The sequence below is a fragment of the Psammomys obesus genome, unplaced genomic scaffold (genome assembly GCF_907164565.1).
Source record: "Psammomys obesus unplaced genomic scaffold, mPsaObe1.curated_primary_1811, whole genome shotgun sequence".
In the NCBI taxonomy this organism is placed as follows: domain Eukaryota; kingdom Metazoa; phylum Chordata; class Mammalia; order Rodentia; family Muridae; genus Psammomys; species Psammomys obesus.
In genome coordinates, this window is record NW_026585742.1 from 564782 (window position 1) to 587625 (window position 22844).

The window sequence follows — 22844 nt, forward strand, 5'->3', positions numbered from 1 at the left end:
TCACTAGAGCAGGCCTCCTATGGATGGGTATCAACCAAACATGGCATATCATGCACCTCCCCTTGTAATAACACTGGACAAGTCAGCCCAGTATGAGGAAAGGGTCCCAACAGCAGGCAAAAGTGTCAGAGACAGCAACTTCTCTCACTATTATTAGTCTTGCAAGAAGACCAAGCTATGCAACTGTAACATGTATGCAGAGGGCCCAGGTCAGTCCCATGCATGCTCCCTGGTTTTTGGTTCAGTTTCTGTGAGCCCTTACTGGCCCAGGTTAATTGATTCTGTGGATTTTCTTGCTGTGTCTTTGACCCTTCTGGCTCTTACAATCCTTCCTCCCCCTCTTCTGTGGGATTTCCTGGCTCTGCCTAATGTTTGGCTCTGGATTTCAGCATCCGTTTCTGTCAGTTGCTGGATGAAGCCTCTCTGATCACAATTGGATTAGGCACAATCTATGAGTATAGCAGTATATCACTAGGCATTATTTTCCTGACTTTTTTTTTTTTTTTTCAGTTGTGTTTGGTTCTATCCCAGGTCTCTGGGCTATCCAGCCTCTGGGTCGCGGCTGTCTAGGCAGTGTCAAGGCTGGGCTCCCTCTAGTATCATGGATCTCAGGTTGGACCAGTCATTGGTTGGTTACTCCCACAATTTCTGTGCTACTTTTACCCTAGCACATCTTGTAGGCAGAACAAATTGTAGTCCAAAGGTTTTGTGGCTGGGCTGGTATCCCAATCCCTCCACTGGAAGTCTTGCCTGGTTACAGGAGATGGCCAGTTCTGGCTCTGTGTCCCCCACTGATAGGAGTTATAGCTAGGGCACCCTTGTAGATTCCTGGGAATTTCCATTGCATCAGGTTTCTAGGTTGTCCCTGAGATGCCCCTCAATTCCAGTTGTCTCCCAGAACTGTCCCTCCAGCCTCCCTCAATCTGATCCCTCTCATTCCTGGGCCCCCCTCAGCCTCCCTACCTCCAACCATCATGTCTATTCTATTTTTCCTTTCCCAGAGAGATTCATATTTTCCCCCCTTGAACCTTTCTTGTTACTTAGCTTCTCTGGGTCTGTGGATTATAAAAGCTGCTATGAACATAGTCGAGCAAGTGTCCTTGTTGTATGATGGAACATCTTTTGGGTATGCGCCCAGGAGTGGTGTAGCTGAGTCTTGACGTAGAACTATTCCCAATTTTCTGAGAAACCACCAAACTGATTTCCAAAGTGGTTATAAAAGTTTACACTCCCACAAGCAATGGAGGTGTATTCCCCCTGGCTCCACATCCTTGCCAGTATGAACTGTCACTTGTGGTTTTGATACTAGCCATTCTGATAGGTGCCAAATGGAATCCCAGAGTCATTTGATTTGTATTTCCTTGATGGTGAAGGATGTTGAACTTTTGTTGTTGTTGTTGTTGTTTCTCAGCCATTTGAGAGTCTCTGTTAAGATCTATACCTTATTTTTAAATTGGATTATTTGGTGTGTTGATGGCTAGTTTCTTGAGTTCTTTATATATTTTGGAAATTAGCCCTCTGTCAGGTGTGGGATTGATGAAGATCTTTTCCCATTTTGTAGGCTGCTGTTTTGTCTTATTTACAGTGTCCTTTGCCTTACAAAAGATTTTCAGTTTCATGAGGTCTCATTTATTAATTTTTGATCTTAGAACCTGATGTGTTGGTGTTCTGTTTAGGGAGTTGTCTCCGAGTCAATGCATTCAAGGCTATTCCCCACTTTCCCTTCTATCAGGTTCAGTGTATTTGCATTTATGTTGAGGTCTTTGATCCACTTGGACTTGAGTTTTGTGCAGGGTTGTAGGCTTAGATTTTTCATCAAACCTAGGGTTCTTAAATAGCATGCCCTCTCACAAGCCAACTTCCAGCAAAACATGTGCCCAGCTTTCAGCAGAATATCACATGACAAAACAATCTTCAAAGAAACCAAAACCTTCCACTTCACGGGGTGATAGATATGGATCTATTTACCTTCTTCTACATGCCGACATTCAGTTAGACCAGCACCATTTGTTGAAGATGCTTTCTTTTTTTCCTTTGTATAATTTTGGCTTCTTTGTAAAAAATCAAGTGTCCATAAGTGTGTGGGTTTACATCTAGGTCTGATTTTAGTCAACTAGTCTGTTTCTTTGCCAATATCATTCAATTTTTATTACTATTGCTCTGTAGTATAGTTTGAAGTCAGGGATGGAGATATCTCCAGAAGTTCTTTTATTGTACAGGATTGTTTTTAGCTATCCTGTTTTTTTTGTTTTTCCATATGAAGTTGAGTGTTGTTCTTTCAAGGTCTGTAAAGATTGTGTTGGCATTTTGATGGGGATTGCGTTGAATCTGTAGATTGCTTTTGGAAAGATGGCCGTTTTTACTGTATTAATCCTACTGATCCATGAACATGGGAGAACTTTCCATCTTCTGATATCTTCTCCAGTTTCTTTCTTTCAAAGACTTGAAGTTTTTGTCATACAGGTCTTTTACTTGCTTGGTTAGAGTTCCACCAAGATATTTTATATCATTTGTGGCTATTGTGAAGGGTTTTATTTCCCTGAGTTCTTTCTCATCCTGTTTATCATTTGTATATAGGAGGGCTACTGTTTTTTTTTTTTTTTTTAGTTAATCTTGAATTCAGCCACTTTGCTGAAGGTGTTTATCAGCTTTAGGAGTTCCCTAGTAGAATGTTTGGGGTCACTCACGTATACTATCATATCATGTGCAAATAGCAATGCTTTGACTTCTTCCTTTCCTTTTCTTGCTCATTTCATTGTTCCTGTCTACAGAAAATATAAGATCCTTAACACAGGTCTACACTCCGTTCTCCACTGCTTATGCAAAAGCAGCACACCAGCATTGCACAGTAAGTATCATTTGAATAAGTGAACTGGATATGATTTAACACTTTTCACTTTCCTTGGACATGCTTTAGCAATAGAGTTATTGAAAGAATAGGGTTTTGCTGTGGTGTGATATATACATGTAATCCTGGCATTTGGGAGATAGGAATTCAAGGCCAGCGTGGACTACACAAGACCCTCAAACAAACACTTAAAAGAAAGGGTTCTTGGTTTGACGTGGCCCCTGATGATTCCTTCTTGCTTCCATAGATTGCGCGGATGTGATTTCATGTGGGGAGGGAGAACCATTTATGGCAGCTTTCTAGATCAGTCAGAAATTAAAAACCAGGCACCAGTAGAGTACACTAGGGGAGCGTGTTATCCTGCTCTGGGAGAAAGTTCATCCCAACCTGCCCCAGACAGAGAGACTCCCGTGGAGCAAAGACATGAAGCCTAGCATTTTACTTCCGGCAGAACACTAGCACTTGTATTTTCGTGTCCATAGGGCATGTTTCAACATAGTTGCTGTCTCAACAAATAAGTTAAAATACCTGAATGTACCTTTTTTCTATTAAAAAAATGTCTGCTGCACTTCAGAATTATGACCCATCAAAAAATAGCTTTTACAAATGTTGGTGCTTGGGCTGGAGAGATGGTTCAGATGTTAAGAGGACTGGGTGCTCTTCCAGGGGACCTGAGTTCAATTCCCAGCAACCATGTGGTGGCTCCCAACCATATATAATGAGCTATGATGTCCTCTTCTGGCATGCAGGTAGAACATTGTATACATAATAAATAAATAAATAAATAAATAAATAAATAAATAAATAAATAAATCTTTAAAAAAGATGGTGCTTTTCAAAGGAACAGGAACTGTGAGATCATATGGCTGAGTATTAGCAGTCAACCAAGTATCATTTTGACTAAGAGGAGTCAAAGCCATCTGTAACCTCCCATTCCTAAACTGCTGTTCATGAAAGAGCCACACTGCTGTATCTGTCACTTTTAACAGGGTAATATAAGGCAGGCTGATGGGTGTGTGTGGCATCTATATCATTATGTAGGTCATAAGAACCTCTCTCCTTGGTTAAGCCGAAGGAAGTAGAGTTAAAGGAACTGGATGAAGTATGTCATCCTTTTACATAATCAGTCAGTGTGGTGGGCTAGTCGCATTTCTGCAAGCCTGCTATGGTTTTCAGATTAAAGTCTTTTAGGAATGAAGAAAAACAAGGTAGCCCCTACTACAATCTTTCGTGACCCCGAGGCATCTAGGCGAGGAGTGTTTTCCTGTGCTGCCAGTTAAACAGGTCTGAGCTGTGTCTCTGCATTTGCTGACAGGTGAGCGGGGAGGGGCGATGGTTCTGTGGCATACCAAAGAGCATAGGTCTCTCTTGAGACCATGGGAAGCAGGCTGGGTTGGGAAGGGCTGCTTTGCTTTTATGCCAGGATTGAAACATTCGCAAGGACAGAGGTCTATCCATTAGAAAAGTAAAGAACTAGAAATAGTTTTAGCTGTAAGGAGCAGTAAACGTGTAAGTCACATTTCCTTGAGCTGAAGTGATGTCAGCTTGTGGATGGTGCCTGACTGAAATGGACTGGCCTTCTGTCTGGCAGCCATCCTGGAGCTTATGGCTTTAGATAATAATGTTACACTAAGCTCTGGTGTGTGCAGAATATGAACTGTCAAGATCCAGTCTAATAACACTTGGCTAAGTGTGAGAGAAAGCCTGAGTGTTGATCACTGCACTGTTAAGACACCTTTCTGAAGTTGGACTAAAGAAAAAGTCTCACCATCTGAAAGTCATTTGTTTATAAATTCTAATATACACAGCCCAGTGAAACAACTTGTGTGTGGGCCTAAAGATAGACAGATTCTTTGTTGGGATTATCTGTGTCAAATCTGCCTGGGCTTCCTAAATTGGCAGCACAGTTACCCACTGATGTTCATAAATTTGGCTAGTGAGGCTGGGATAACTGAAATTCTCTCTGAGGACAGTCTTATCACCATCCCCCTTATGAGGCATGCGCTGTCCCTGCCCACTGATGGCAGTGCCTCAAATTTCCCATCACCTCTGAATGTGCACTTTTATCTACATAAAACAGAGCTGAGAGGCTGAAAATAAGATGGTTTGAGCACTGCTGCGATTTATCTTAGTTTTGTTAATGTAAAAGCCAGCTTGCTGATATTTGTGTATGCCTTTGGGTATGTCAAGTCAAGATTTAGAAATGAGCCTTTCTCCTAATGCTCGTTCCACATTTTTGAGCTGCGCATTTTGCTGATTTCAGTTCCTGCCAGGCTGCACCCCCTGGTTTCTTTTATGTATTCTCTGAAAGTATTTTAAACAGATGCACCGTGCCAAGTGATTTTCAACCTAAGCAGAATCGGTTACAATGGGGGAAACATGGAGATGTATTTACTGCATGTGCTCTGCCGTCTTACATAATTTATAATGGGTTTCACTCAAATACCTGAGTATTGGCTGGTGACTTCTGAGCCCACTCAAACAGACGTTCGTAGACATGTCCATCATAACAACCGAGTGCTGAGTTCAAACAATGATCCGTGAAGTCAAAAGCATCAGTTAACAAGATAGCATCCTTCCTGAGAGAGGAAACAAATTGTGAGCACTTCACCTTGCTCTGAGGAGTCTAATCAACCCACAGGAAGTAATTAGAAGTTGTATCATTATCCACTGTTTGAACAATTCATCTTTATTACTTGGGGTTTTTTTCATTAGTTATATATGCACAGGATAAAAAACAGCAAAGAGTTATTTAAGGCTTGTTATTTAAAAACTAGGGCTTGCTTAGTGGGCATAATTTCCAACACTGGAAAAATAAATAATGGAAAAAAATCAGCCTATCTCCCAGTGTGCTGGTTAGTTTTATCAAGCTGACACAAATTTGAGTCACCTGGGAAAAGGGAGCCCTGAATGAAGAAATTGCTTCCATCAGATTGGCCGGTAGACATGTCTGTGGAGCATTTTCTTGATTCTTGATTGCTGTGGGAGGGCCAAGCCCACTGTGGGCATGCCATCTCTGGGCACGTGGTCTTGGGTTGTTCAGAAAAGGCAGCTGAGCACTCCATGGGGAACAAGCCAGTCAGGAGCATTCCACCATGGTCTCTTCTTCACTCAGTTGCTGCCTCCAGATTCTGCCTTAAGTGCCTGCCTTGGTTTCCCTTAATGATGGACTGTAACCTTACAGCCAAATAAACCCTTTCTTCTCCACGCTGGTTTCAGTCAGTGTTTTATCACAACCGAAAGCAGCTAGTGCACCCAGCATCTTCATCTCAGTTTTTTCTCCCCAAAGGCGTTGTTAGTCTTTTAGCTGGTATCTATACAGATATCGCCTAATATTTTTTGTAACTTCCTGATGCTTCAGTTTTAGACGCTATCTATTGACTATTATAAAACACACACACACACACACACACACACACACACACACACACACACACACGGGTTTCCTTTTGGGAGACAGAATCTTACTTGGTAGTCCAGGTTGTCCTGGAACTCTGTGTAACCCAGGCTGCCATGCAGTACTCCCCACCCCAGACTTCTGATGGCTGGGATGACAGGCACATTGCACAGTCCTGGCTGGATTTACAGCGGCTGGACTGAGCAGTTTTCTCTTTATCCTTGTCTTCTCAACCCCATTCTTTTGCCCTTCAGCTTTTCTGCCTCCTAACATAGTTGTAATTTTACCAAGATTAATTAATATTCAATATTGACATGTTGACACTGAGCCATTTGAGGTAGCTAGAATAATATACCTAATTATATTAGTGGGTTTAAAATTTGTCTTGTTTTGTTTTGAGATAAGGTCTTGCTTAAGGTCTTAAGGTTGGTATGAACTTCTATATGGATCAACTTGGCCATGTTTTGTTTTTTTTGTTTTTTTTTTTTTGTTTTTTCATTTATTTGTTTTTTGGGACAGGGTCTCACTGTGTAGTTTTGGCTGGTCTAGAACTCCTTATGTAGCTCTGGCTGGCCCTGAACTGTGCAGTGAACTTGTCAGAGGACAAGTTGCAAGAGTCACATGTGGGTCTCAGGGATCAAACTCAAATCATCATCTTGCTGGCCTTTAATCCTGCTTCGACAATAACTGATGAGCCTCCTGTTTTGACAAGAGCTAATGAGCTGTACTTCTTGTTTAACGTTCCTTATGACCCTTGTGGTCTCATTTCTCTCGGTAGTCAGCTGAAATTTCATGGTCCATTGTATTCTCTCCCTAAAAATATATCCAGCAGTTTTTCTTTCTTTGTCATGCTGGTTTAACCCAGGTCACTCCGTGTTTTCAGCCACCACCTCTGTGATTCTATGTGGCTGGAAGGACTAGCCTACGCTGTTGTCCTAAGTGCTCACGTGAGCCAGCCACAGCCTCGCAGTCAAGTTCCATTGCTCTGGTTCACTGACTAGTGATTATTTCACAGTCTCTTCATCTTCAGGTACACCTCCTCCTTCCTTACCGGAGTGACTTTGACCCCATTTCACTGATCAAGTGGAAGTCATAAGGGCTTTCCACAGATTCTGACCCCTGAGCATTATACACAGAGGCCTCAGAGGGATGGAGACATGGCTCAGTGGTTAATAGCACTTGCTGCTCTTGTAGAGGACCTCAGTTTAGCTGATCGCACTCAGATGCTGGCTCACAACTGTCTGTAGCGCCTCCGCTGTTGCACACGTGTGCACTTAGATATATGGAGGGGTACCTGTGAAATTAAAATATGAAAGCTGGGTGGAGGTGGCACATGCTTTTAGTTACAGTACTTGGGAGGCAGAGGCAGGTGGATCTCCAGGTTGGAGGCCAGCTTGGTCTACAGAACAAGTTCCAGTACAGCCAGGGCTACACCGAGAAACCAAAGCAAGCAAGCAACCAACCAAAATTAAAAACAAACAAACAAGCTCTTGTCTTTCTTCCTTTTCCTCACCCAGCCCACATTTTGGTTCCTCTTTTAACTGAATTTGGGAGTATTTTGTTTCCTTTCTCCAGTTCTCCTGCTCTTTCTGGAGATTTGATTTGATTCATTTTGGCTTGTACTTCCAGCCCTTCATTGAAATACCTCTTGTTAGGTCCCCTACTGTCTTTGCAGGATCCTAACACTTCTCATTCAATCATCACTTGATGATATCATCTCTCTCATGGCTTTAGATATCAGCCACATGCCACTGACTTCCAAATTTATCTGCCCTGTGTCACCTGCTTACTGGCTTCTGTACTAGATTTCTAACAGGATTTTTAAATGCACCAAGTCCCAAAACAAACTCCTGATCTTGTCAATCTTATCTGAAGCTGCCCTGGGGTAGTATTCCCTTTTATGATAAATGGCCTGACTTCCTCTTTCTATTTTGTACCATATCTAATTGTCAGCAAACCCTGTTCTATTTTTCAAAGCATCTCCAAACATTACCCACTTCCCGCCACATCATCAGTCCTCCACTCTGGCCCAATCCATGATCATCTCTCACCTGTCTCCCTGCTATTTACTGGTTGATTTATTTATAATGACTAAATTTGGGGCTGTAGGTTAAACCCATGGCCTGTGCACACTGAGCAAGGAAGCACTCTACCTCAAGAGCTCTACTCCCAGCCCCTGCTCTATATTATTCAAAAATATATATAAGTGGCTGGGAGATGGCTCAGTTGATAAAGGCCTTGAGGACCTAAGTTTGATTTCTAGAACTTATGTTGGGGGGAAAAAGGCTAGGTGTGGTGTTGAGCATTTAAAATCCTAGGCTGGGCAGTTTGTCTAGCCTGCTTATGAGTTCCAGGCTAGTGAGAGACACCGTCTTAAAAAAAAAAAGAAAAAAAAATAGTCATTGGTACTCGAGAAAGGACACCTGAGTTGTCTTTTGGCTCTGGTCTCCACATGTGCACACACACACACACACACACACACACACACACACAAACACACACACACACACACACAAAAAAAAAAAAAAAACTAAACCAAAACAACAAAGAAAACAAAACCCCAACCACCAAACCCCATGCGTCAGCATGTATGTAAGTGTGTATATACCCCCAGGCGTAAAGAGAGAGACATTAACTTATTTTAGGTTATTACTGCTGTGCTCTAAACATTTCCATTTACACACACAGTAAAAGCCCAAATCTTGAAAGAGGTTACAGTTATACACCCCAATCTCTCTTGTTTCACCTTGCACCCATACTCTGTAACCTTTGTCCTTATCCTCCACCTCAGCCATGCTTTCTGTTGGGATTGGTAAGCAGGCATTTCTACAGCCAGCCCCAGGGGACCTGACAAGCGGAACATCAGGCATCTGTGAGGCCACCTCCAGAATCTGTGGTGACAGTGACCACCTGCAGACCACCTGCAACCACCTGCTTGTTCTGCGCATTTGCTGGGTCACCTTATAAGAGAACTTGCCCCTCCTTCTCTCTCTCTCTTTCCCACAGCCCCCTAATAAAACCTTCCACATGGAACCTGTCACGTGATGAGATTTATGAACCCGCCGTATAACTCTGACACAACATTGGTGCATTGGGAATAGACTCTTTCTGCGGCCAGGCTGCATGGCAGCTGCTCCCAGCGCTAGCACTGCCACCGTTGCTGCTGGAAACCGATTTCATTTCAAATCTGCTCGTGACCCACTTTCCAGCAACCAGATCTCTAACCTCCTACATGCAACACTGCTGGACTGGTGAGTTCCCCTCATTGGTCAGCATAAATGTCTCTCTTGGTCAGGGAAGACTGAGTATTGAGTGTCTGGCAACTTTCTGGTACCTTTTGAGATGGAGAAACCCTCAACCATAACCTTCCCTGGCTATGGTTGACCCTTTTTTGCTGACTTCCATTCAGGGCTTCTTTTTCTCTTGGGTGAGATCTCTTTCTACCAGCACGGTTTTCCTCTCTCTCCTCTACAAAAATCCCAGCTCTGGGTAACCGTGTCTGAACAGGAAAATGTGCCCTTGGTCTCTCTGGCCAACACTGATGAGCTGTTGGAACAGATAGTATCATGCCAGTCTACTGGGAAAAACTTTGCCTTTGGGATACCTCTGGTGGGTCACTGACTCCTACCTGCCCAATGGGAACTGCCCATTCTTCCGTTTCTCCAGCATTCCCACTGGGATGGCTTCTGGAGAATTTTAAAACCCTATGCACGCAACAAGCCTGAGTTAAAGGCCTCTAAGCTCATATGCCCCTGTAATAAAACTTGGCCTAATTATTTCTTAGATAATGGTTCAAATTGGCCGATTAATGGCACATTAAATCCCAATATTTTACAGGATTTTTTAAAATTACTGTTTGGTAAACAGAAGGAGGTTTCTTATGTTCAAGCTGTCTCTCTTTTCCTCTATAAACCTTCTCTATGTTCTTCCTGCTCTCCCACCCAACTTCTTCTAGCTATAAAGTCTCAACCTACCTTTGACCCTGCTGATGAACCTTTGCCTCGAAGTCCTCAACTTCCACCTCTAGCCTCTTCTCAACCTCTGGCTTCTCCCTCCTCCTCTGCTTCCTCTTCTTCCTCTTTGGCTTCTCCAGCATCCTCACCCTCCTCCCCAGCAACAGGCTGTCCTAGTCATCCTACTCTGGTGCCCACTTTCACCCCACCAACAGTTATTAGCCCCCCTACTACCCGCTCTCATTCTATAGTGAAGCCCTCTTCTACTACTCAATGTAAACCAGCCTCAATTCTTCCCTTGTGGGAGGTGGCCAGTGTGGATGGCTTAGTTAGGGTGCATGTTCCCTTCTCGTTAACTGAACCCTCTCAAGTAAAAAAGAGACTGGGATCCTATACCTCTAATCCTTCCACTTTCATTAAAGAATGTCAATATCTCACTCAATCTTATAGTCTTACTTCATTCATTCATATATATATATATATATATATATATATATATATATATATATATATATATATGAATGATTCTTACCAACAACCTACTGCCTGAGGAGTGCAGGCAAGTTTGGGAACAGGCTAGAATGCATGCAGATGAGGTTCATCGAACAAACACAGCAAACCTGGTTGGGGCTGAGGCAATGTCTGACCGGGATCCACAATGGAATTATAATACCCAGGAAGGCGTTTTAGCTAGAGATCAGTTCACAACCTGCCTCCTAGCCTGTCTTAGCCAGTTAATTATGAAAAGCTCTAGAAGGTCATCCAGGACAAGAATGAAAACCTGTCTCAATTCCTAGAGTACCTTACAAAGGCCCTCTTTCAACATACTAATCGAGACCCCCAAAGTAAAAAGGGTAGTCAACTCCTGTTGACCTATTTTTTTTTCTCCCAGAGTTACCCTGACATCAGGGCTAAGCTTAAATGCTTGGAGAGAGGACCTCTGACTCCACAGTCAGAAGTCTTAGTGCTGACCTTTAAGGTGTACCATGGAAGAGACAAGAAAGCCCAGAAGCAAAAATACTGAATGCTGGCCAAGGCCACTCGACCAGCCTTAGTGACTACCCAGGCTCCCTTGCCTCCTAAGGCACAAGGACCATGGGGTACTGTTTCAAATGTGGTCAAGAAGGTCACTGGGCCTGGGTTTGTCCTAACCCCTGCAAGCCACTGGGGCCATGTCCAAAATACCACCAAGAGGGACATTGGAGTGTTGACCACCACTGTTTCTCCTATGGTACGGAGGCATCACTACCAGATCGCCCTCCAGTCAATATCCTAGGCCTGGCTACGGATGACTGAAGGTGCCCGGATCCCTTGACCCAACTGCTGCCATCACTAACAAGGAGCCATGAGTAATTATCAAGGTATTGGGGTGGCCCATCTCCTTCCTTGTGGACACTGGAGCCACTTACTCAGTATTGATGGAGTATTGGGGACCAATCTCTCCTTCTCATTCCCCTATTGTTGGGGTAGGGGGACAGCCTTGCCAGCCTTGCCAGAGTCACCACTCAATTGTATTTTCAGGGGTGTTCCGCTAACTCATCTCTTTTTAGTGATGTCAACTTGTGTGGTTCCCTTGTTGGGAAGGGACCTTTACTCTCCCCATTCGCCTGACCCCAAGTTCACCAGCATCCTCCCTCCTCCTTCTCCTAGCTATCCTACCTGCCAGTTCTGACTTGCCACTTCCTTTACAAGCCTCTCAAGTGGATCCCAGTCTGGGATGTCCAAAACCTCTGTCCCCTATGGTCATTCAGCTACAGTACCCAAGCTCACTACCCACTTCCTCTTAAGAGTCTGAAATTACTTAAGCTCATTATCTCTGACATTCTAAGAAAAAAGTCTTTGCCTGATCTCCTCTCCTTTTAACACCCCTATACTTGCAGTTACAAAGCCCAGTGGAACCTATCGCCTGGTTCAAGATCTCTGGCTTCTCAGTTCTGCAGTTGTCCACCTCCACTCTGTTGTAGCTCACCCCTATACTCTCCTCCCCACTATTCCTTCAGGAACCTCCCATTTTTCAGCTCTGGATCTCAAAGATGCATTCTTCTCTATCCCCCTGGATGCTCAGTCACAGAATATCTTTGCCCTCACCTGGGCTGACCCTGACACCCTTATGTCTACCTGGACTGTCCTACACCAGAGATTCTAGGAGGGCCCACACCTGTTTGCCCAGCCTCTAGCCTCTGATCTATTCTCCTTATCTCTCCCTAACTCTAAGCTTATACAGTATGTAGATGACCTTCTCCTCTGCAGCACAACCCTACGAGTTAGCCAAACTAACACCCCTGCTCTTCTAAATTTCCTATCCAGCAGGGGCTATTGGGTCTCATCCTCCAAGGCCCACTTGTCCACCGCTGCAGTCACTTACCTGGCACTAACAATAACCTCAACCCAAAAAGGCCTTGCCCTAGATAGAAAAGACCTAATATGGTCTCTAGCAAGTCCCTCCACTAAAGAGGACATTTTATTGTTTTTGAGAATGGCTGGTTTCTTATGGTCCTGAATCACTTCCTTTTCCCTTTTTGCCCACCCCTTATATGAGGCAGCCTTAGGCCCCTTGCATGAACCTTTTCTTAAGCCCATTACCAAGCCCTTTCAGAGGCTCCAACAGGCTCTTCTTGAGGCCCCAGCCCTACATCTCCCAGACTTAACCAGTCCCTTCTCCCTCTATGTAACAGAAAAAGGGATATGCTCTTGGAGTCCTGGGACCCTCCTTTGCACTTGTAGCACACCTGTTAAAAAGTTAGACCTGACAACCCAGGGATGGACCCTCTGCATTTGTGTTTTAGCAGCTAATGAGCTCCTTATTCGTGAATGGAAGAAACTAACTTTTGAGACACCTATTACTGTCTCCTCTTCTCACACTCTGTCTCACCTTTTAACATATAAAGGCTCACAAACTCTACCTCCTTCCAGGGTTCTTCCCCTCCAGGTGGCGCTAATAGAAGACTACTCTTTCCAAACATGCCCACCTCTTAATATTTCAAACCTTTTTCCTCTACCTAACTGTGACCACTTTTTATCTCATTCTTGTATTGAAACCTTAGAGGAACTATTGCTCCACCACTCATATATACAGGAGGGCACATTGCCTCAGGCCATCTATACCTGGTATACAGAGGGCAGCTCCTTTGCACACGAGGGAGCCCAAAAAGTGGGCTATGCCATAGTATTGGATACTGAGGTGGTTGAGGTTCAAGCCCTCCCTGCCCACACCACTAATCAACAGGCTGAACTAATAGCTCTTACCTGCACCTTCCAAGTGGCAAGGAACAACCTCTGAATATCTACACAGACTCTAAATATGCCTTTCATGTTCTCCTCACCTATGTTGCCATCTGGAGAGAGCATGGGTTACTTCCAGCAAAGGGAGGATTCGTAACCAATGCAGACCAAATTATGGCCATGCTAGAACCCTCCCACAGCCATCAGAATAGTCTGATGCCAGTTGCACCGAATGGACAATTTCATCATTTTCAAAGGAAATAACCAGGCTGACGAGGCATCGAAGGGTGTGGCCCTTAAAGGCCTCGGCTCATCTCACCCACCAAAGGACCCCCTTACATTACAATCCACATCTCCCCATCATCACATGACACTCATCAGATTCTGTCCTATCTGCACCAGCTCTTTCCTCCTAACAGCCATGCCTTGTCTAACTTTGTTAAGACCCACCTGAGGTCCACCTCTGAGGACTTGCATTTCCTAAAGACTATTACTGCCTCTTGTAAAATCTGCTAGATTTCAGATCCTAACTCTAAAGGGGGATATCATAGCTCTCCTTTCCCTACCCACCAGGCTAAAGGCTCTCTCTGAGGGACTGAATGGAAGCTTGATTTTATCCACATGCCAGCAGTCAAAAGTGTCCAGTACCTCCTGGTCTTGGTGGACACTTTCTTGGGACGGGTGGAGGCATTCCCCACTACTAACAACAGAGCTCATACAGTTTCTAATCTCCTTCTCCGTGAGATTATACCATGTTTTGGAATCCTTGCCTCCCTCCACTCAATGATCCTGAGTTCACTTCTCAGGTTTCCCAGGCCTTATCTAAAGCCTTAATATTCGTTGGTATTTTCATATCCCATACCATCCCCAGTCCTCAGGAAAGGCAGAGTGAACTAACTGATTCTTTAAAAAAAAATACCCTTGTTAAACTATCAAAAGAGTTTCACCTTGATTAGGTAAAATTCCTCCCCCTAGTCCTTGTCAGGCTACAAGCTCTTCCAGCCAAAAAAACCTATGTCCATCTCGCCCTTTGAGCTCATGTGTGGATGACCAGGTTTAAATCCCAGTCTTTCAGCTAAATCTTCACATTTCTCTGGCCACCTACTCGCTCCCTTACTCTGTCATCTCCATTCTCTTCTATGGAACTTTACTGACCACTGCTAACATTGCCACACACTAACCCCTGTCCATCTCCTATTAACATCGGGGGCCTGGTCCTTCTCTCCTCTCTAAGCCAACATCCCTCATCTCTTTCTCCTAAATGGCAGGGCCCTTTCAAGGTGATTCTTGTGAACCCCACCATAGGTAATCCCTACGTATGAAGATTTGAGGTTCAAGAAACCATCATTGATAACAAACAGTCTCTCCAAATAGGGTAGGGAAATTGCTCTATGGGAGGCTGTCAGGAGCTGATTGAAATAGCCATCACCCCCACATCTATCCCTCCTCTCTTATTGATAGAATTTTTGTTTGCTTCCTCTTTGACCAAACAAAAGATTATTACAAGAAATGGCTGGACAGATATGGAGGCTGCCAGATCCATGATTCAGCACAAAAGAAGCTCTTTCACCTGTATAGGAAGACTCTCTCCTTCTACATCCGAGACCCTTGGGATCCCAGGTGTCATTGGAAAATTCTACTGCTGCTACATACCTGATCTACCGATAAGTACCATTCATATCCAGAGAAAATATGTCCTAATTACCCAATCCCTGGGGATGGGAGAAGTAGAAAAGGTAATTAAACACTCCTCTAAGGTCATTGCCTCTCTAACATCCTAAATAATACAAATCTGTCATTTAATTTGTCTCCTACTTCAGACTGACCTTGGCCGACAAGCTCCTTAATGTCTCCCAACCAGGCCATTATAGAGCTTGTTGGCTCTGTGTCCCACCTGGAACCAACTCAGAACTACTGCTGACAGCTTCTCCCGTGACCCTGTCAAGTAATCTTACACCACCATTCACTAACTGCCCTGACTCTGATGTTGCCACAATCCCCTACCTTTTTCATACCACCCTCTTTGCAGTGGCAAGCTGTCTCAAGGCATCCAGGACACATTCTGTAGGAATTCTAACTTCCTTAGACTGTAATAAAACTGTAATTCTTGATACTTCATCTCAACCCCAATGCCCTACTGCTAATAAACCTCGATTTTTTGTGGTACACAAGCTTACCATCGTCTGCCTGCTGATTGGTCAGGAGTTTGCACGCTTCCTCTTCCCTCAGCTGGGGGTGATAAATGAAAAGGAGACCCTACCAATACAGGTCATGGGCTCAATAGCTACCCAGCAGGATAAGAGAGAAATTCAAATCTTGCCTCTCTTGGCTGTTGCAGGAATCACGGCAGCTGTTGGGACAGGGACAGCAGTACTAGCCATTTCACTAACTTTGTATTATCTAACTTTCTTCCCAGTTCATCCAGGATCTCCAGCAAGTGGCTCAGACAATACTAACTCTGCAAGGACAGATTGACTTGCTGACAGCAGAAGTACTTCAAAACAGATGAGGATTGGATTTCCTTATAGCTAAAGAAGGTGGCTTTTGCATCTTTCTCCAGGAGGAATGCTATTTTTATGTCAACCAGCTGGGTATAGTGAAAGACAAAATCCAACAACTTCAAACAAATCTACAAAAGTGAAGGGAACAGCTCAAGGCCTCTAGCTCTTGGGTCTTTAAGAACCTCCTATGGAAATGGATTCTGCCCATGCTCAGACGTCTTTTGCTCATCTTTCTACTTCTGCTTTTTGCACCCTGCTTTATTAACTTCTTTTCTACATTCCTCCAACAACAAATGCAAAAAAAAAAAAAAAAAATCTCTAACCCAACATTAATCAGTTACTCTTATAGGATTATCAACCTCTGCCCACAGAACTGGTTGGCAATGGCCTTCCAATCAACCCTGATGGTGGGGACCAGCTGTACCCTGAGAATGACAATGCCCCTAAACAGCAGGAAGAACACAAGTTGCCCCTATGCCCTACCCATCATCACCTCCTTCCTAGTTCCTCACTTTTTAATTAAACAAAGAGGGAAGAATGTTGGGGTTGGTAAGCGGGCATCTCTACAGCCAGCCCCAGGGAACCTGACAAACGGGACATCAGGCATCTGTGAGGCCACCTCCAGAATCTGCAGTGACATGAGCACCTGCGGACCACCTGCAACCACCTGTTCCTTCTGCGCATGTGCTGGGTCACCTTATAAGAGGACTCGCCCCTCCTTCTCTCTCTCTCTTCCCCCATCCTCACTTTGCCCAGAGATGGTCTCTGTGACCCCCCCTCTTCCCTTAATATAACCTCCCATGTGGAACCTGTTGTGTGGTGTGACTTATGAACCCTCTGTATAACACCACTGATCCTTACACTTCTCACTTCTGTGACCTTGTTTCTGGCTCTGGGTAGACAAACCAGGCATTCCAGGTACCTTTGTGCCTTCTAGACTGTGCTCAGCTTGGCTGATGTTTTTCTACTGGTAGCCATATGATTTCTTTAAGCCCCCACATTCTCAGGCCTTTCCTCAAAGTCATCCTCCTGGACAGGACTTCTTTGGCCTGTTTCAATGCTTGGAGGTCTGGACCTCTCACTCCCAGGTAGAGCACTTACCTAGCATGGTCAAGGCCATGGGTTTAATCCCCAGCACCACACAAAAGCTAGAATAAGAACATTTGAAACTGCAGTTTGCCCTTTGCTCCCTAACAGTCCTTACCTTATTCCTGTGCACACATGTGTCTATTTCCTGCTTGTGGGCACTGTGGAACTGTTCAACCTGAAACTTTGTATCTTTCATTTAAGGTAAATTTTCTTGAATTATTTTATTGATGTTTTGCCACCTTTTGGTTTTGTCTTTTATATGATGGACTGTGAATATGGGTTTTCTTTAAAATATATTTAAATGTTTTTTTTAAATTGATTGGTTCTTTTTATAAAAAAAATAATTGTACCTTTTTGGCTCTGACTTTCTCTGAGGTTGCCACAACTCTGCCTTGAATTTAGCTCTATTGCACTTCCTGGTACCCCTTTTCTCCTTGAATTGTACATTTTATATTTTTAGTTGCTCAGCCTGCTCCTTTTAATTACCGATTTGCACAAGAGTGAACACTAGCAACCACATGACAGAGTCAATACTAGTCTGTTTTGAAATTTCCTCTGCCAAAGCAACTAATCCAAAACTTTTTAATTTAGCCTCAGGCAGGCTTTTCAGATAAGGGGTAAAACCTGCCACATTCTTTGCCAAAATATCACAAGAACAATCTCTAGGCCCCATGTCATGAGCCAGGCCCCCACAGTTCAAATCACCCTCAGCACCACTGTCTTCCATGTTCCTACTAGGGTGGCACAGTAAACCATGATTAAAGCACTACACTGCTTTTCTAATCCAAAGTTCTAAAGCCTACATTCCTCCAAACAAAAGCATGGTCAGTCTATCACTGCAATACTCCAGTCCCTGGTGCCAACTTTGTCGTAGTTAGGGTTACTATTGCTGTGAAGAGACACCATGACCATGGCAACTCTTATAAAGGCAAACATGTAATTGGGCTAGCTTACTGTTCAGAGCTTTAGTCCATTATCATCATGGCAGGAAGCATGGTGGTGGGTAGGCAGATTTGGTGCTAGAATTCCACATCTGGATTGGCAGGCAGCAGGAAGAGACCCCAAAGCCTACCCGGACAGTGACACACTTCCTCCAACAAAGCCATACCTATAGCAACAAGGACACACCTCCTAATAGCACAGCTCCCTATAGACCAAATACTCAAACACATGAGTTTGTGGGGGCATTCCTATTCAAGCGATTACAAAGGGCCGAGCGTGCAGCGTCTCAATTGGTAGAGTACTTGCCCAGCATGCACAAAGTCCTAGGTTCAAACCTCAGCACTACATAAAAACTGGGTGTGTTGGCTAATGCTGGTAATTCCAGCACCAAGAAGATAGGAACAGGGTGGTCAGAGGTTCAAGGCTATCTTTGGCCATATAGCAAGTTCAAAGCCAGTTTGGGCTACATGAGATCCTGTCTCAAAACAAATATATGTGTGATGTTTTTATGACATTCTAGTAGGGCTCCAGAAATGAATGTGCATCTCCAGTCTGCCGCAGCAATCCTTCAGTGGAGGTGTTTAGCACGATTTAAAGTGCTAAGACCGAGCTGGGTCAGTTCACTGGCCTCACACTGAGAGCTAATTTTGGTGTCTCTTAGAATACTATCATGCCCTTGATTTGTCACCCCTGAAATCTGAGGGGTTAGTGGCTAATCCAGTCAGAGAACTGTGATGCTGAATTGATAAGAACACAGAGACTGTTTTATGTATAATCACTCTGCATTAAGAAAGGAAACTTAGGATCCATAATGTAAGTAGATCAATTTGTGCTTTCCAGGCATGTGTTGCAGCTTCTGTCTATGGAGCCAAGGCAAGCACTTAGAAAAGCAGAGTGCAGATTAAAACACATAGACACAAACATAAACACACACACACACACACAGACACACATGTACACACATACATACACATATATATACACACATATACACATAGTACACTATACACACACACACACAAACAGACACCCTGTGCCATGCTCATGAAGTGTTAAGGGTCTTTTGTTGTTTTTGAGACAGGGTTTCTCTCTGTAGCCCTGGCTGTCCTGGACTTATTTTGTAGACCAGGCTGGCCTCGAATTCGAATTCATAGAGATCTGCCTACCTCTGTCTCCCAGAGTGCTGGGATTGCAGGAGTGCGCCACCACGCCAAGCTGTGCTAGGGGTTTTAATGCGCCTGGTTATTACAAGCCAGGCCCAGACTTTCTTTTTGTTTTTTTTTTTTTTTTTTTTTTTTTTTCATATGTATTGAAAGCGCTAATCATTTCAGAAAGTTAGAAAGTTAGGCCAACTTGGGCTTGAACTGTGTAGTACTAATTACAGCCTTAATGGTCCCATACCAGACCTCCAGCATTAGGGTGAGTTTGACCCCTGGTATAATTGTTTTAGGTATACTTTTGACCATTTTTATTTATATTATTACTTGCTTACTTTGGTGAGGATACAATATGGTGTGTGTTTGGAGGACAAAAATGGAAGCTGTGCTAGTCTTCTACTGTATGGTATCAGACTCAGATTGCCCAGTTTGGTTGCACACCTGTGGAGCCATCTCTTTACCCCATATTTGGTGGTTTAATTGAACAAACATTATTAGCCACTAGCTATTGCTCAGGTGCTGATATGTAGCTACAAAAGCTTGTTAACACTTCATTTTTGAAGCAAAAAAGCATTTGGGTTTTTTTTTTTTTTTAATCTCTTATGAAAACCTATACAAATTTAAGATTGTTTTACTGATAATGAGAACGTTGGCAGTCCCGGGGAAAAAGTCACTTCCCTCCACTTATAGCAGGCATCATACTTTTTGCCCAACAAGGTTTCAAAGTGTTGTGTTCTCAAGTTAACCTGTTTTTGTTATACTGACACTAGTAAATAATTCATAGTATTTAATATCTGCTCCTTCCTGTAGTCTGGTCAGGTCAGACTTCTGTTTTGATGTGTTCTTAAAGCAATATTTACTTTATGTATCAGAGAGCAGGATGAATACTGCTAGCATTCATGGCTCTAGTTTGTACACGACCATCTCTACATTTAAAAAGTATCTATTATTGCCTTACAAATCAGTATACAAATTACTAAGTCTAAACAAGTCATCTTGAAGCTAAGGGAGTATTCCAGACACATTCATTAAACTTGGTAAGAATTTACTTACGGCACATTATACAAAGACATGGCTGTGTGTAACATACTCATAATAACAAACACCCATCACACATGGGTGGAGAGTGAATGCTCGGTGGTCGCATAGCTCCCTGACTCCCCTGCCTAGTCATGCGTGGTTCCTAAGTTCACTCCCACAAGCCGGTCTTCCTCCTCAGCGGAACAGGGAATGTTCAAAGGCTGCATGGATTAAATGAGGCGATGCATATAACAGCACACAAACACTCACTGAACTGGTTACGAGTAAACTGTTATTATTTAGATGCCCGTGTGTAGCAGCCTTGATCTTAGCACATTCCTTAGACACTACCTCTTGCCAATGTTGAAGAGTTCAACTGAGGTACTGGTTTATTCTTTTCTATTGCTGGTGGTGTTTTTTCAAAACAGGGTTTCTCTGTGTAGCCCTGGCTGTACTGGAATTCTTTCTGTAGACCAGGCTGACCTCAAACTCATAGAGATCCACCTGCCTCTGCCTTCTAAATGCTGGGACTAAACACATGTGCCATCACTGCCCGGCCCTAATTTATTCTTTAGTTTCTAATTTTCTCCCGATTCCTCTAGGGTTTCTTTCATTAAGCCCAATGCTTTCTGTTGGTATAATTGTGCTAGGTGTCAGCCTGACCAGACCCCGATTTTGCAAGGTCTTAGAGGAAAAGTAACCTGTGCACCAGGGTCTAACTTGGTCACTCACCGGATCAAGGGAAGCAGGCCTAGGAAGGCTGCTCTTGCCATGTCCACTTGGGCCCCAGACAGGAAGCCATCATGCAGAAAATCACCTGAGTTCATCAGAATGCCGTATAAGGCACAGAGGTCACAGAGACGCTGGAGCACCTGCTGAATCTCCGGCTCATTGTCTAGTTTCTCCACAGCTTCCTTAAAACTCCTCACAGTGATGTAGTAGCAGTGAGCCTACGGAGACACAAAGATGCACAGGCTACCAACCGTCATTCCCAGATCCACAGATCATTCTGGAAGCCTGGCAAGGTGGCTAGAGTAGGTGGATCTTCTACAGACTGGTGTCTTGTTCACTCCAGGTCTGACTGAACCTTTTTGGTAATGTGAATGTGCGTGAGTGCGTGCAAGCATATGTGCATGCGTGTGCATGTCCATGTGTGTGCGTGTGTATGTGTGTGTGTGTGTGTGTGTGTGTGTTTGTGTTTGTGTTTGTGTTTGTGTTTGTGTTTGTGTTTGGGGCTGGGTTGAGTGTGAAACTGGGCCTTTGGATTTTTCATTTTGCTCAACTTCAAGAGCAGTAGAAAGTAGAAAGAACACAGGAATATTGAAGGGCGGCAGTCCCATTTTTCTGTCTAGCATGTCAGACAGCGTTTACACTCGGTACACCGGGGAATGACGTAAAGGCTGGAGGCATGTGTGACAGGTATCCTAGCTAAAGCATAAGTCCCTGGATGTAAGCAGTTCTGCTCAGTAGGCCATGGGTGAGGGGTGGCTCTGTTGGCTCTGAACCACTTAGTATAGAGCTGATCAAGTGAGGACAGTGACCTCTGCCCTTTGGACTCCTTTTCTGGGGTTCCCTCTCTCCTCACCCCAACAACTAAAGGATGAGTGCCTGCCCCAGCGGGAGGCCTTCAGGACCCTATTGTGAAATGATTGGAGTGCAGGCTGGTGCAGAGCACCTCCCTTGTGCACTAGGAAATGTGAGTTCTAGTAGGGATTGAGCGGAGGATATCAAGCAGCAGGTCTCTGCTCCGGAACTCCGGGAAGCTCCCGAGGACAGGCCTGGGCCTTTGTGGCACATGGGAAAGGAAGGTGTCGTGGCTCAGCGTTTTCACTTCTCTGAGCTGTGTGTCCTCTGCCTTAGACAGGATTCTGTTAGCTTCCCTCATGCTAACCAATGGAACTCTGGCAAGCAGTGGCTGGTCAGAGCAGAGATTTAGAAGACAGACAAGGGAACACTGGGCAGGTGTGGCTCCTTTCCTGGGATCTGAGGAGAGTCCTGGCTAACCCTCTAGTTGTAAGGGTCTCAGCACAGCGGGCAGTAGATTGACAGAAGCTCAGTTGCCCCCCGTAGCATGCATGATTCTTCTAGAATGAAGATCTCCTCCTAAACTTGGCAGTCTCCCCCTGCAAGGGAAAGAAGGACTAGCCATCTTACCATGCTCCATGCACCCTCCTCTTCCTCTCCCTGCTCTGCCTGCCTCACCCTTGGCTCAATTTTCCCGCTTCAGCATCCCCTCTGGAACATCTGCACTGCCTCCCAGGTAACCTGGCCTCTCCTTCCTACTCTGATACCTGCTTGCTCTCTTTGCTGGAAAACCTCTCCCAAGCTGCCACCACCCTCAGACAGCCAACTGCTGCTTGAAGCCTTAGTCCATGGACCCCTTTCTTTTGTGAAGTCCTCTGGGCTCTGCAGGGAATGTAACCAGCAGCTGTTGCTGCCTCATCCTAGTGCTTCCCTGATTATAGCTGTTTGTAGGCAGTACCTTCGCTGTTTAATATCCAGTGCAGGCACAGAGTGGATGCTCAAATATTTGCCGACTAATGGTGAAATATGCACAAACACAAAAGATAATGGAAATTGGATCAGACATCCTCGGATTGCCTGTGGGGCTAAGGGAAGACTTGACCTGCTTTTGTGTCTGGGAGAAGCTATTTGAACAACCTGATGCAAATCCAGTAGCAACGCCTCATTACCTTCTCCTAAGGGCTGCCAGCA

General features: G+C 44.3%; 1 protein-coding gene across 3 annotated transcripts in view; it reads right to left on the reverse strand.

The window, feature by feature from the left end:
• Positions 1-22844, reverse strand: part of Acox2 (acyl-CoA oxidase 2) — a 42133-nt gene that overhangs the window by 2500 nt on the left and 16789 nt on the right. For all 3 annotated transcript variants that reach the window (XM_055599054.1, XM_055599053.1, XM_055599052.1), the window contains exons 13-14: positions 20862-21079; positions 5295-5427 (exon numbers count right to left, since the gene is read on the reverse strand). In XM_055599054.1, the coding sequence (XP_055455029.1) occupies positions 5295-5427; positions 20862-21079 (351 nt within the window). The remainder of the gene's footprint in view (positions 1-5294; positions 5428-20861; positions 21080-22844) is intronic.